General features: G+C 42.7%; 1 protein-coding gene across 1 annotated transcript in view; it reads left to right on the forward strand.

Annotated features, from left to right (window-relative positions):
- The first annotated feature begins 909 nt into the window (after positions 1–909).
- The window catches only part of RASGRF2 (Ras protein specific guanine nucleotide releasing factor 2), a 249,152-nt gene continuing 234,981 nt past the window's right edge, over positions 910–15,080 (forward strand). Inside the window, exon 1 of the mRNA XM_068980666.1 lies at positions 910–1,197. Coding sequence (XP_068836767.1) covers positions 910–1,197 — 288 coding nt within the window. The remainder of the gene's footprint in view (positions 1,198–15,080) is intronic.

Genomic DNA, 15,080 nt, shown 5'->3' on the forward strand with positions numbered 1-15,080 from the left:
GTAATTTGAAAGTGGGGTTGTATTTTATTGTGGAGGAATGCATGTTGTGGGTGTTATTTGTATATGTGTCATTTTTTGTGTGTTCAAGCATTGCATTGTGTGTATTTGTGCGAATATATTTGTGTGTGTTGGAGTATGTGGGTCTGTGATTGTGTATTTGTGTGTTCTCGTTTGTGGGAGTGTGAGTGTGTAATTGTGCAAACGCGAGCGTTTGTGTTGGGACTGTGCGCGTCACGGGAATGTGGGTTTGTGTGTTAGTGAGTATGTATACTTGGTTTGCGTGTGTATGTGTGTGTGTGCGCGCGCGATGGAGCGCGCGTGTGAGCCGGTGTGTGCGGTCGCCGCGCGCCGCCACCTCCTCGCGAACCGCCCCTTCGCGGCGGGAGCAGAGGCTGCGGCCGGGCGGGCGGGCGAGGGAGGGACGCGCGCCGCGGTGAGCGGCTAGCGCCGCCGTCACCGCCGCCGCGCCGACTCTGCCCTTTAAATCGGTCTCCAAGCCGATTACAGCTGATCTCCCACGTGACGTTTTACCTTCTGTCTCCCGGAGCTAGTTGCCCGAGGACAGTCCTTCTCAGCCCGCCGCGGGGCTCGGGCTCCCGCAACTTTGAGCGAAGCGGCGGCCGGCCGGGCGCCCTCGCGGGCCCCTCTCCACTCGGGCGTCGGGGCGCGGGGGCTTCGCTAGGCCGAGGACGGGGCGGGGAGGGCGGTCAGGGCAGACAACGTGTCCCGGCCGCAGCCCGCCGTCCCTCGGACCCGCGCGGCGCCGCGCCCGGGAGGCCGACGGCGTGCCGGGTGCGCCGCGTCAGGCAGCGGGGCGCCCCCACGTCGTCTGGAGCCAGGCGGGCGCGCCCTCGGAGGAGCCGGCGGGGGATGGCCGCGATGCAGGGCTGAGCCCCCCGCGCCCTCACCATGCAGAAGAGCGTGCGCTACAACGAGGGGCACGCCCTGTACCTGGCCTTCCTAGCCCGCAAAGAGGGCACCAAGCGCGGCTTCCTGAGCAAGAAGGCAGCCGAGGCGAGCCGCTGGCACGAAAAGTGGTTCGCCCTCTACCAGAATGTGCTCTTCTACTTTGAGGGCGAGCAGAGCTGCCGCCCGGCGGGCATGTACCTCCTGGAGGGCTGCAGCTGCGAGCGGGCACTCGCGCCGCCCAGGGCCGGGGCCGGGCCGGGCGGCGCCCGGGACACGCTGGACAAGCAGGTACCACGCGCCGTCCCCTCCCTGTCCCCCTGCTTGCGGTCGCGGCGATTCCCAACTCCCCTAACCCCGGAGGTCGAGGGCCCGACCTAACGCAAGGCCCTCGCTCCGAGGTGCCCCTGCGGGGTCTGTGGCAGGACCGCTCCACGCGTCTCCCCATCTCCATCCCACCTTGTCCTCCATCCTTCATCTCTTTATGATCCGTTGGTATAAGGACTCGGCTTTATTTTTTTTTTTCCCGTGTCCCGAAAGCGGGCGGGTCCTTTCAGCTTCTTTGCTCACCTCCCATGGCCTCTCTACACCTTGTTTGGAAGGATTTAGTGTGGTGACGTGTGTTGACACCTGTTGGATTTAGATTGGCAAAACGGAACTAACTTAATTGGGAAAGTTTGGTTTCTCCTTTACCCGGCTGCTGCGTGCAGGTTTCTTTGCCTGAGATGTTTGGTCGCTGGCTGAGCAGGGAACACACCGGGCTCGCGGGACGGACAGGCACTTTCTGTTGGTCACTTTCAATCTGTCTTTCTGGTTTCTGTCAGTTTACTTTGCTAACATTTGGCCTGCTGGGTCTAATTATGAAGGTAAATGTGTATCCGTTTCCCTCAGGATTAGTATTTAGTAGCCACATTCCTGCTGTGTGTAAACACGCGGGCATTTAAAAAGAACGCTTCTGTGTACTTTTCAATGAATGCTTTGAAAATGAATGTGATCTTTTTATCCTGGGTTGTAATTTTATTAGTTTTGCTATGTTTTGTACTCACGGAGGGAAAAAAAAACCCTGCAAATTTAGTAACTCCTGCACCCCATTCCTGCGAATGCGAAATTTGTATTTTTTCAATCACCATTTGTTATTAAAGTTAAAGCAGACTAATTTTATGCTCCCAGATCTTCTCAATTCGCTTCTAGATGTCCACCTGGAAAAAAAGATTGATGGTCTTTGTTGTTGCATAAACATATTTAGCAGGTTAATTTTCCGTGCAAGTCAGACCAAACAGCTTCTACTGCAAACCCCGAGGGCGGCTGTGGGAGGCGCTAGCGATGGAAAGATGAGTAAGATGCCTGCATAACCCCTGGGGGCTCATAAATCAATGTGTAAAGTTAAGAGGAGTTAAAACTAGATGGACCAGAAGTTTGATTTTTCTTTTTTCACTTTGGTTTCACTGTAAATCATTCAGATTTAACTGATTAAGCTTGGTTTAACACACACCTGAAAAACTTAAAAGTATACCCCCTTTGGTTTTTGAGAGCATGTTGAGGGTCTTTGAAAAACTGATTTCCAATTTTGTAGATGTAGGTACTGGAAATATAAGTTTAAATTTCAAGTTAGATATTTTAGAAATTAAATTGAGAGCCAGAGGAGGGGTTTTGAAGAAATATGTAGAGTTTTTTTTTTTTCAGGATTTTTTTTTAAATGTTTCTGTTGGTGAGATTTTTCTTAAAGGCATGTGTTCCAAGGCCCATAGGAGCAAAGACCAATAGATTTAAAACGTGTTATTATGTCTAAACTAGAATAGGATACTTTAGATTATTCTGAAGATACATCATTGACTTAATTACAAAGTATTTTTCTCTCTTTGTATGTATGCTAATATCAGGAGATAGCCACTTAAATAAATAAACTGGGAGTGGGGAGTTTTTACCTGTTGCACCAAAACGTGGCTGCCTGTCCTAATAACATATGAAAACCAAGATTTTTCTACTTGGAGAATAACCAGGCTCTCATCTTTAGGACAGTTTTCTTTGAAGCATACCTTATAAAGAACTCTAATCTCTATAAATAGTTTGACTCTCCTGCTACTTCGTAATGGAAGTCCAAAATAGGTCTCCTTATAAAAAAATTTTTTTCTCGGTCATACAAGCCATGAGTATTTCTCACTCGTTTCTACATCTCCATGAGGTTAGAAATTAGAACCTGCGGTGATTGTAATAAAACTGAGATAGAGAATACAGCATTCAAAATGGATTAGGAGTCGGATGGGGAAATCTGTCAGTCTGTCTTGTGTTAGACAGCCTTTATGACTTAGATTGGCTGAGCAGGCTGATATTTTTTCTGTAGTGCTATCTGGTTGTGTTTGAAGAACGAAGAAGAAACTGTGAAGATGAGAAGCAAGTAGAAACAGTTTACCTTAAATCTACAGTTTATTTAGTTGGTTCTCTTTCAGTTAATTTGTGTTGCTAACGCGCTGATGGGAAGAGCCCGACTCTTTGGAAAAGACCCTGATGCTGGGAAAGATTGAGGGTAGGAGGAGAAGGGGACGACAGAGGATGAGATGGTTGGATGGCCTCATTAATTCAGTGAACACGAGTTTGAGCAAACTCGGGGAGATAGTGAAGGACAGGGAAGCCTGGTGTGCTGCAGTCCATGGGGTCACAAAGATCTGGATAGGACTTGGCGACTGAACAACAAGTGTACTCACCTCAGCTAGACACGGTGGATCTGTGAGATGGGTGAGGTAGGGGGAAGATGAGAGGGGCTGAGCAGAGATCCCGTCAAGGTCTGCTTCTCCAAGTATGCTTCTGGAACGTTCCTCATAAACGTTTCTAGCAACCCCATAAACATACTTGAAGGTTAGGGCTTGGAACAGGTCTTAAGGAGACAGAATCGGTTTCCTCCACCATTTCTGTGTGACTTCTTTAAGGCAAATCTCTTCACATCTCATTAACATTTTTTCTGTTAATGAAATCTGTTTTTTTAACATGTAAATATTAAGAGTTTGGCTCAGATGATTTCTAAGTTGCCTTCCAATTAGGACATCTCCTGCTTCTAGGATTTTAACAGATAGTGTGAGCTTTTTGCTAAGTACAAGGATGTGAAAGACAATTTCACAAGATTTAAAGATTACTAGTCTCTGTAATAAATACTGCATCTGAGTAGCTAAGGCCAAGCAGGTGATTGAAGTGGACATTCTGATAAATCCTATCAGCAGAGGTTCAGAACTATAGAAACATCATTGCTTGAGACAAAGATGTTCTTACCATTCACATTGAAGGGCGGCATATTGTAATGACAGTGACAGTTGATGTAATTCTCGCTATAAAATGCCTCTAATCATTCTTGCCAGTTTAAATTCTACTTCTGCAATTTATTTAAAATTCTAATTAGCTGTGGTAGGTTATGAGAAGAAAACACTCATTGGTTTGTTTCTTCTTAATACTCATTCAAAATGTGTTGGTTGACAAAAGAAAATTAAGGTTTTTTCCTTCATTTTTTTCCTTCCCTCTCTCCTTCCTTCTTTCCCTCTGTCCCTGCCTCCCTCCCACTTCTTTTGTTTATTTCACCATTTTATCTTAAACTGTTTCCAGTTAAGAAGAAAAAAAAGTGATTTTAACTTTCCAAATGTGCCTAGGTTGAAGGATTATTTGCATTGCTCTGTTTTTCTCAATAGTGTCCCAGGATTTCACTTTAGTTGGTCCTCAGGAGATACATGGCTCTTATCAACCTTCTATAGTAGCTATTTCTTGGCGATAGTTGCAGTGATATAGTCAAAATGCTCTCAGTTACAGAAAACTTTAAGTGGTGCTCCTTATCTCGAAAATATGTGTATTGGTAGCACTTCTTTCTAAAAGAGCTCCATTTATGGAAAATGACAAACTTACCTTTCATTCCAGGTAAAGGTGTTCAAGGGGGAAAGGAATTTGCATTTAGCAGGAACCTTCTATGTGCTGGGCTTCCCTGGTGGGTCAGAGGTTAAAGCGTCTGCCTGGAATATGGGAGACCTAGGTTTGATCCCTGGGTCGGGAAGATCCCCTGGAGAAGGAAAATGGCAACCCACTCCAGTACTCTTGCCTGGAGAATCCCATGGAGGGAGGACCCTGGTAGGCTACAGTCCATCTGGTGGCAAAGAGTCGGACTTCCCTTTCACATTCTATGTGCCAAGCTCAGTGTTACGTTCTATTAGCTAATCAAGTTGGAACCTCAGTTCAGCTCTTGGAGATTGGTAATGTTCTTTCATGTTTACCTATGATAAGATTGAGGCTTAAAGAGTTTTAGGGAGATGACCAAAGTCTAACTCTAGGTATGAAGACTGAATAATCTCTGAAGAGTGTCTTATTAAGAAGACTATTTAAATCCACTGAGCTTCAAGAAATTTCAGATCTAGGTGAAATGGGGGTTGGAGTTGTAGTAAGTGAATCACTGTTTAATTTTTTCCTCTTAAAACTGTTTAAGGAGCAGTTTCCATTTTGAGAAATACAGTTGCAGACCATTCCATTTTCAAAGAAAAATGGGCTTTATGTTTAAACAATTGTATGGGGCATTCATTTGCTTTGTAGGGAATCTTGAAAAATACTCACTCTAGGGTGAAAGCATACATCCCAGTTAGTCTGATCTGTTTAAGTGGTTGTATCTGTCTTGCCTGCTCACAGGAGAGGCATACAGGAACAAAGTAATCTTTACTTACTCTCCTGGTGGTGTTGAGTGTCCTGTTCAGCCTGATTTCAGTTGTTTCAGAGGCAGGGGAGAGAATATATCCGTTAGTTCTGGAGGTTTAAAGTAGTAGATACTAGTCATATTTGTGCTGAATGAAACATGTTTTAATTTTTAAGGGATTAAAGGTTATGTGATTCCCCCTGTCACCTCATTTCCAGCTAGTCATTTTAGCCTTCCTAACTTGACCACAAGCAGAGGATTTTAATCATTTTATCGAATTAGGCAGAGCTGCCTGCAAGCCCTGAAATATTTGTGGAGGTTGGGGAGTGTGGATGATCGGTTTTTGTTCCAGCTCACGTTAATTGAAATATAATAACCAACTCAGTATTTTCTTTTCAACCTTTGCTTATTGAACACAAAAAAAGGGTAAATGGAAGAAAAATATTTGTTAAATCTTATAAAATGTTTTAAAGTATAATTTAGGAAAGAAGTGATTTATCACTTGAATTTTGTAATCATTCTTCCAATTGAGATTTGAATGAAGAAAAATAATCTATGGGATTAGAAAAATATTTTTAATTTTGACTGCACTCAACCTTACTGTTTATATTATTGTACTTATCATTAAGAATTCAGCATAGAGAAACCCATCTTTGATGGGACAGATGTACATGAAAGTGAATTTTTATTGTGACAAGTATTTTTCCATGGGTTTTAATAAGTGAGTACTAAATACACTACTAAATGGTGGAAAATATTTGTAGTGTAATAACAATTTTTTCCCCTTCTTTCAGGAATGAAAAAGCACAAGTATTTTTCTTTCATTGAATGATAAGTCCAAAAGTATGTATGATAACCAAAAGCTTCTGGCTTAGCCAGCAAATATTAGTAGTTTGTTGTAATAGTAGTTGTTGATATTGCTGTTTGTTTAATGCAGATTATACTTTTTAGTTGGCCATATTTTTGTCCATATATCTCAATAAATATGCATGATACAATCAATATAATTTTAATTTTGGAGAGTAGAAAAAGTAATGAAATAAGCCATATTGACAAACAATATGGATTTACTCAGGTCTGAAGTCCTGATTTTATGTTTTTATGCCTTGTTTATTTGTCCTATAAGAAAGGGATATGTGTGTATATTTGTGTATGCATATTGTGTATATGCTTATTGAGTTATCTTCCATCATTGAATATTAAGCACTTTTTGTGCAATTATGTAGTTTATCTTCCATCATTAAAAGTCAGACACTTTTTATACAATGAGATGGAGCTTCTCAAGTAGTGCTAGTGGTAAAGAAACTACCTACCAATGCAGGAGACGTAAGAGACACAGGTTCGATCCCTGGAGAAGGGAATGACAGCCCACTCCAGTGTCCTTACCTGGAGAATCCCATGGACAGAGACTGGCGGGCTGTGGTTCATGGAGCGGCAGAGAACTGGCCACAGCTGGAGCAACTTAGCATTCAATTACATATCTTGGAGTTTGCAGGGTTTTATTTGTATCACTAAGACATGTATTTTAAGACATGAGTTGTAAATACAATACTATTTACAATGAGTTGTAAATACAATTTGAGGTGATTTTTCAGGACTAATGATTGTGTTAAGTGACATCACAGTATAAATTCCTCTCTGAAATTACCTTAAGACTATATATATGAAAATCTTGGTTAATATTGAAACAAAACTAGCAATGATATTTGTTAGGTATCAATATAGCACTATGGTAAATGTTTGGTTCAGTTCAGTTCAGTTCAGTCGCTCAGTCGTGTCTGACTCTTTGTGACCTCATGAATCGCAGCACACCAGGCCTCCCTGTCCATCACCAACTCCCGGAGTTCACCCAAACTCATGTCCATCGAGTCAGTGATGCCATCCAACCATCTCATCCTCTGTTGTCCCCTTCTCCCCCTGCCCCCAATCCCTCCCAGCATCAGAGTCTTTTCCAATGAGTCAACTCTTCGCATGAGGTAGCCAAAGTACTGGAGTTTCAGCTTTAGCATCATTCCCTCCAAAGAAATCCCAGGGCTGATCTCCTTTAGAATGGACTGGTTGGATCTCCTTGCAGTCCAAGGGACTCTCAAGTCTTCTCCAACACCACAGTTCAAAAGCATCAATTCTTCGGCACTCAACTTTCTTCACAGTCCAACTCTCACAGTGTTTGTTTACTATATAATATTTGGCAATTATTCTAAAAATTGACCATTATTCCAGAATTATTCAATGCAGTTCAGTTGGTATAATTTTCAAATATTAGCTGATCATAAAGTTATAAGTACATTATTTTGGCTCGACCAAAGGGTATAAAATATTTTACCATTTTCCCCCAAGGAATTAAAATATGATTATGTGTATATTTTGGGAGGAAAACAGCAGCAAGTTTTCCTTGATAAAACATTTGTATCAGAAAGTGGAACAAAGATGCAGAAAGCACATATTCTCACAATTTTTCCTTTTTACTAGCACTTGAGAAACTTACAATTCACTAGAAATGAACATTGAAATCATTTTTCTTAAAACTTCTCATAGTGAATGCTGCGGCTGCTAAGTCACTTCCAGCTGTGTCCAACTCTGTGTGACCCCATAGACAGCAGCCCACCAGGCTCCCCCGTCCCTAGGATTTTCCAGACAAGAGTACTGGAGTGGGGTGCCATTGCCTTCTCCGCGTAGTGAATGCAGAATGTTCCAAATATACTTTTAGGGAGAGGGCAGGAAAAAAGAAAAAAGTTTATCTGTGTTTATTTAAGTAGTAATTCTTTTTTATTGAACTATAAAGAAAGAAATGAGAAAGTTGGGGAGGCTTATGTAAGTCATAGCATTAGAGTGCGGTAAGTTAATGAAAGCTAGAATTCTCATAACATCTGAGAAGATACAAGTAAAACTACTTTAAGAAAAGCTATGCTTAAAAATAAAAGTTATTGATTCTTTAGTGCAGTGGTCCCCAACCTTTTTGACACCAGAGACAAGTGTCGTGGAAGAGTTTTCCATGGATGGGATAGGGAGTTGGTTTCGAGATGATTCAAGCACATTACATTTATTGTGCACTTTATTTCTATTATTATTAAATCAGCTCCACCTCAGGTCATCAAACATTAGATCCTGGAGGTTGGGAACCCCTGCTTCAGTGCCTTTTTTTTTTTTCAATGAAGGCTAAAATTTCTTTTATTGCCTCCTCCCATACTTATGCTGTGAACTGGCTGAGACTGGTGATGTTGGGGTCAGCAGGCGTCTGAGGGACCCTGGTTACTGATAATTTGCATTCTTTCTTTTCAGTTTCCCGAAATGTTTTATTTTGTCGTTTTCTGATTTAATGTAGACAACGCCTGATTCATTTCCTGAAGTATATTTATGAGCTCATGCCATTTGTGTGACTAATGTAAACAGGAGGGTTAGTGCCGTCAAATAGAGGGACGACTGGAAAGCTAGGAGGCTTCTGGGGTTAGAAATATGGGAATGGGGAGGAGGTAGTCTGGCCTCAGGCTCACTGTGGAGTATCATCCCTCATTGCAGAGTTGTAACAAGATGATGTTATGATGCACAGAAATAGGTGACTGCTCATATCTGATAGAGCCCGGTGGGCTGCCGTCTATGGGGTCCCACAGAGTCGGACACGACTGAAGCGACTTAGCAGCAGCAGCAGCAGCAGCAGCAGCATATTTGATACGGATTTGCTTTCAACTTAGAGAATGTCACTTTCCAGGTCAGATAGTAGTTTTATGTATGGTTTGGTTCAGAAGTTAAACTGTGGGGGTTTCAGTCTCCACACAGATGCTTACTGGATCCATGATGAGCAGTTTCTCTTTCTAAGCCTGTATCCCTGCCTGTGATGGGGATTGTGGTAGTAGCTGCATCATCTGGTTGTTGAAAGACTCATAGGCAATCGGTCCATGCCCCAGCACATACATGACACATTTGTCAGCTGGTGTTTGTGTTACTCTCTTTCTAATATAATTCTTTTTAAATATTCTTCTTGTTGCTTTAATTACTAGGGTTGCTTGGCAGGTTTTTCCTTTCTTTCTCTTTAAAAAATACTTCTAATTTAACACAAACAAAATAGAATATTTTAGGGAATACTAATATATTTATTGTCCAGCTTCAACAATATTCAGCTTTCTGCTTTCTTGTTACATTTTTTTCCCCACACATGCCTATGTTGTTGTTTGACTCTTTTAAAGCAAGTCTAAAACATCGTATTAAATAAGGAGGTTTTTCCTTTTTGGCACAGCCCTTGTTTGGCGCTGAAGATTGTAGTAGGTGTAGCTCTGAAGAGAACGATCCTGGAAAGAGTTTGTAATGTGTTTCTGATTTAATGTGTGTTATTGTAATTGTCATCATCTTTTTGTTCCTTTGATCTCATTATAAAGGAGGAAACTGGAGACAGTAGTTGTGAAGATTTAAAGGTAGAGAAAAGAAGTCTGAAATCAGTTGTTTAACCATGACTATGGCATAAAAAGTATTTTCATGATTTGACCCCATTGTAGGGGAAATTGAACTTCCCTGGTGTCTCAGACGGTAAAGAATCCGCTTGCAATGCGTGAGACCTGGGTTCGATCCCTGGCTTGGAAAGAGCCCCTGGAGGAGGGCATGGCAACCCACTCCAGTGTTCTTGCCTGGAGAATCCCCATGGACAGAGGTACCTGGAGGGTTACAGTCCATGGGGTCCAAAGAGTTAGATATGACTGAGTGACTAAGCACAACAGACATAGAAGAAATTAAATTATTGGTGGTTTTCTTATTGAGGGATTCTTATCTTTATTGAAATCTATTTACCAAACTCTTCCAGCAGCTGAAAGAGTCTTGTTTAGAGTTAAGAGTGAATGCTTTCTCTTCTGATGCCATTGGTACGTCTCATCTCTCAGTATTTTGCATAGCTTTGCAACAATCAGGACATTATCCATAAACCAGTGTTTCATCCATCTATCAAAATCAGTTCTGAGACCCAGCAGTAGTAAATGCTATTTTAAGGCAGTTGAAGTGAAGTGAAGTCGCTCAGTCATGTCCGACTCTTTGCGACCCCATGGACTGTAGCCTACAAGCCTCTTCCGCCCACGGGATTTTCCAGGCAAGAGTACTGGAGTGGGTTGCCATTTCCTTCTCCAGGGGATCTTCCCAACCCAGGGATCGAACCCAGGTCTCCCACATTGCAGGCAGATGCTTTACCATCTGAGCCACCAGGGGACATAAGGGAACTTCAGTACATTTTCCTATACTATGTCAATAAAGATCTAATATTTTTAGGCCATTTTTCTTGTCATTGGATGATTGCTATAGATTGACCAGTCCAAAAAAATTTTTTTTTCCCAAGGGGTTCCAAAGTGGGGTGTGGAACCTTAGAGTGAGCACTTTCCATGTTAGTTCGAGCAGTTTGCACCAGTTGTCTGTACACTCAAACCAAACGGAACCAAAACTTCACCAGCCAGGAGTCAAACTCAAAACAAAAGGCAAAGAAATGCCCAGAAACCAAAAGCCAAGTGGCAAGAGTGTCCCCCAAAAGATGATAAAGTGATGCCCAGAAATCAAAAGCCAAATGGCGTAAATGCCAAACATGACTTCCCAGTTCCACTAATCCTGAGACCTGGCAGAGTCAGCGTTAGCAGCCCTTTTCACTGATGATATAATTTCAGGCAATTTCTTGTTGGTTTCCTGCAAAGAAGTTACTCTATCATTTCCTCTTTTAGAAGCTTCTAGATACAAGTCAAAGTAAGCATGGCTGGCCTTTTCTAATTGTGCATGCAAAATGTCAGTTTTGGAATATCAAAAGAACCCCAATTTGGCCATTTTAGGTTGAGATCTCTTTTAGTATAATTTCTCCAATTAACTAGGTACTTGCAAGTATGAGCTCCGTACATATTGTACAAGATTCTGGCTGGAGTGTTAGTCAGAGGCTGGCTTTCTGACACCCCTTTGTTTCTGTTTTTGAGAGATTCTGTTTCCATTTTAAGCTGGGTAAAAATCACTAGTTAACTTGCGTAGTGGGCCAATGTGCTATTTGTGAGCTTAACTCCTCCAGGAGTTATCCCAGAGTTGTTTCAGCTTGTCTTATATGTCTCAGATTCTTCAATCTAAGACCACCGTGGCTGCTCAGGTAGCTGCATGGGCAGTTCTTGCGTGCAAACCCCAGGCGAGCAAGTATTTTAATTAGTGAGTGGGTTTCCCTATGGGACCACTGCATGGTATGAGGACTAAGGCAAAGTGTCAGATTGATCTCTTACTTAAACACTCAGCCAAGACCCTTCAGTCCCCTGAAACAGAGTGACCTTGGCATCATTCAGCCGAGCCCCAGGTGTTCCTCGAATTTTTTCCCAAATAAGCCTTCCCTGGCAGTACCTTTCCACTAGGTGGGCTATTCCCTTGGCATCTTTCAGCCATCCCCCTCCCCCACCCACCCAGTATCTTTTGACTGGGTGGTCGGTATCTTTCAACTGAGCCCCCTCAGGGTCCAGACCATGAGTGGGTATGCCCTGGATGCTCCACTCTCTCCGCCCCTGCCCAGTATCTTTCCTACTGGGAGGGGTTAGGTGAACTGCTCCACCGCCAAATAAAACTCAGAATCTCAACCAATCCAGGAGATTCAAGAACCAGGAGAGACTTACCCAAATTTGTCTGCACTCCCCGAGGAGGCGGATGGGTGCAAGGCACTGCTGCTGCTACCAAAGCTCTGGTTCCTCATGAAGTCCAGTCGAAGGAAGGAAGTCCACTCTGGGTCGCTTCATCGGTTGCCAAAACTGTTGACTAAAAAGTTGTACAACTTCAGAGTTGCAAGTTAAGTTAATTTGGGGCAAAATGAGGACCGCAGACTTGGAGGCAGCATCTCACATAGCTCTGAGAGACTGCTACTTTAAGGCAGTTACTAAGGTTTAATTAGTCAGGTGTATAGTTTGCTTTTGGGGGCAGGAGGAGAAGGAGACGACAGAAGATGAGATGGCTGGATGGCATCACTGACTTGATGAACGTGAGTCTGAGTGAACTCCGGGAGTCGGTGATGGACAGGCAGGCCTGGCGTGCTGCGATTCATGGGGTCGCAAAGAGTTGGACCCGACTGGGCGACTGAACTGAGCTGAACTGAACTGATAGTTTGCTTTTCCTAGTGCTGCTGAGGTTTCCAGGGTTCGCTAGCTGCTGTCACATGATTATTTGCTTTAGGCAAGGGAGAGACATGAACTCAAGCTGTCTTGAATAATGGGGACCTCTCTGTGTGGTAGGGGGATAGTGGGAATATTATAAAAGGGCAAGTATTGCTCTATCTTTATGGTGACCAGCTATGACTTGGGCTTCCCTGGTGGCTCAAGGGTGAAGCGTCTACCTGCAGTGCAGAAGACACCGGTTCAGTGTCTGGGTCAGGAAGATCCCCTGGAGAAGGAAATGGCAACCCACTCTAGTATTCTTGCCTGGAAAATCCCGTGGACAGAGGAGCTGGGCAGGCTACAATCCATGGGGTCACGGAGTCGGACACGACTTAGCGACTAAAGCACTACAGCTGTGCTTTGGACACTGGTGCTGGCTGACGTGTTCAGTGTGTGGCCTCCGGTTCCTCATGGCTCCTGTTTTCTCGTCGTTTCTGCTTCCCTTACCTGTTTGCTGCCGTGCCTCTTGTGGTACTGACTCAGCGTGGTACGGCCCTTCTCTCTGCTTTTACTGCTTTGGTTCTCACTGCGGCATCTCTTATTCACTCAGTGTATTCAGGCTCGTCTTTTTGTGAGAGGGAATCTCATTGGCTCAGCTCACGTTTGGAGGCTAGACAAGACTGCTGGACTCTGACCAGTCCGTGGACTGGCTGTCAGTCAGCAGGAGCTGTGGATAAGGAAGTTTCATGAAAAGCTTGGTGGATGTCAGAGACATTATTATTAACATGTCTAGTGTATTCTTCAAGCTAGTAAATAAATATTATTTTCACTAACTAATATGTATACATTGTAAGCCACCTTCTCTTCCTTCAGTAGCAATTTTACATCCTCACCTTATCAATAAGATCTTTCCAATAAAACAGTGTCTGTCCTCTGGTCCTGATTGGCCTCTTGTGTTGCTAAGGATTCATGTTCATAACTTCTCTTTACTTTTTAATACTTTAATAGTAAATGTTATTTGAATGTTGTTCTTTTAACAGTAAATTACAATATAAACCTGTTTTCAGGGTATAGCATATATATAGAAAAGTGCACAGATCACAGGTGTGCTTCTTCCTGAATGTTCACAGAGTGATCATATTTTTGTAAGCAGCACCCAGATCAAGTCATTGACATGTTTAGCCCTCTAGAAACTAACCTGTTTCTGTTCCTCTTCAGTGCTCCTACCCATGGGTAGCCACCATCCTTACTTCTAACGTCATGGATTCCTTTTGCCTGTTTTTGAACTTCATCATAGACTCATGCAGTAAGGACTCTTCTGTGTCAGGCTTCTTTCCCTCAACATCGTATCTGTGAGTTTTGGATGACACTTCGGATGCTGTGGTTCATTCCTTTTCATTTCTTTGTAGTATTCCATCGGCTTGAGTATACAGTGGTTGATTGGTCTATTCTTTGTCTACTGTTGGTGAAACATTTGGATTGTTTCCACATTGAGGCTATTACAAATAGTATGGCGATGGAAATTCTTGTACAGAACACAAAATTCATGTATATGCCCAGGAGTTAACTTTTTGGTTCATAGGACTTACTTATATTCAACTTTAATAATTACTGCTAAACAGTTTTCTGAAATAGTTATATCAATTTGTGTTACTGCTAGCAATGTATAAGAATTACAATTGCTCTGCATCCTTGCTAATAGTTGGTATTATCAATCTTTTTAGTTTTAAGCCTTCTGGTAGACATGTAGTAGTATCTCATGTTGGTTTTCATTTTTATTTCTCTGATATTTAACTCGAACATTTTCCCAAGTATTTCCTGACCATTTGAACATTCTCTGTTTTGAAGTGCTTATTCAATCTTTTGCCCATTTTTCAGTTGAGTTGTCTTATCTTGTTGATCTGTGTGTGCATGCTAAGTCACTTTAGTGGTGTCAGACTCTTTGCGGCCCTATGCACTGTAGCCCTTCAGGCTCCTCTGTTCAGGGGATTCTCCAGGCAAGAATATTGGAGTGGGTTGCCATGTCCTTCTCCAGGAGATCTTCCCAACCTAGGGATTGAACCCTTGTCTCTTACATCTCCTGTACTGGCAGGTGGGTTCTTTACCAACAGCACCACCTGAGAAGCCCTTATTGATCTGTAGGAGTTTTTAAATATTAAGTTAAACTATATGAATTGCCATTTTTGAATGTCAAAATAACTGAGTATCATCTTGTTCATCCTAGTATGTATGAAGACACGAGTCCTTTGTCAGTTACATGTATTGGAAATATTTTCTCTACTCTGGTTTGCGTTTATACTTTCTTAAAGGTGTCGTTTGATGATGAGAAGTTTAAAATTTTATTGTAGTATAAAATATATTCATTTTTCTTTGTGGCATTTGTCTGCCCATGAAATGAGTGCGGTGTGGATAGGGACAGCATCTGGAGGTGCTTTGTATGCAAGGTGCAG

Source organism: Capricornis sumatraensis, chromosome 9 (genome assembly GCF_032405125.1).
Source record: "Capricornis sumatraensis isolate serow.1 chromosome 9, serow.2, whole genome shotgun sequence".
In the NCBI taxonomy this organism is placed as follows: Eukaryota; Metazoa; Chordata; class Mammalia; order Artiodactyla; family Bovidae; genus Capricornis; species Capricornis sumatraensis.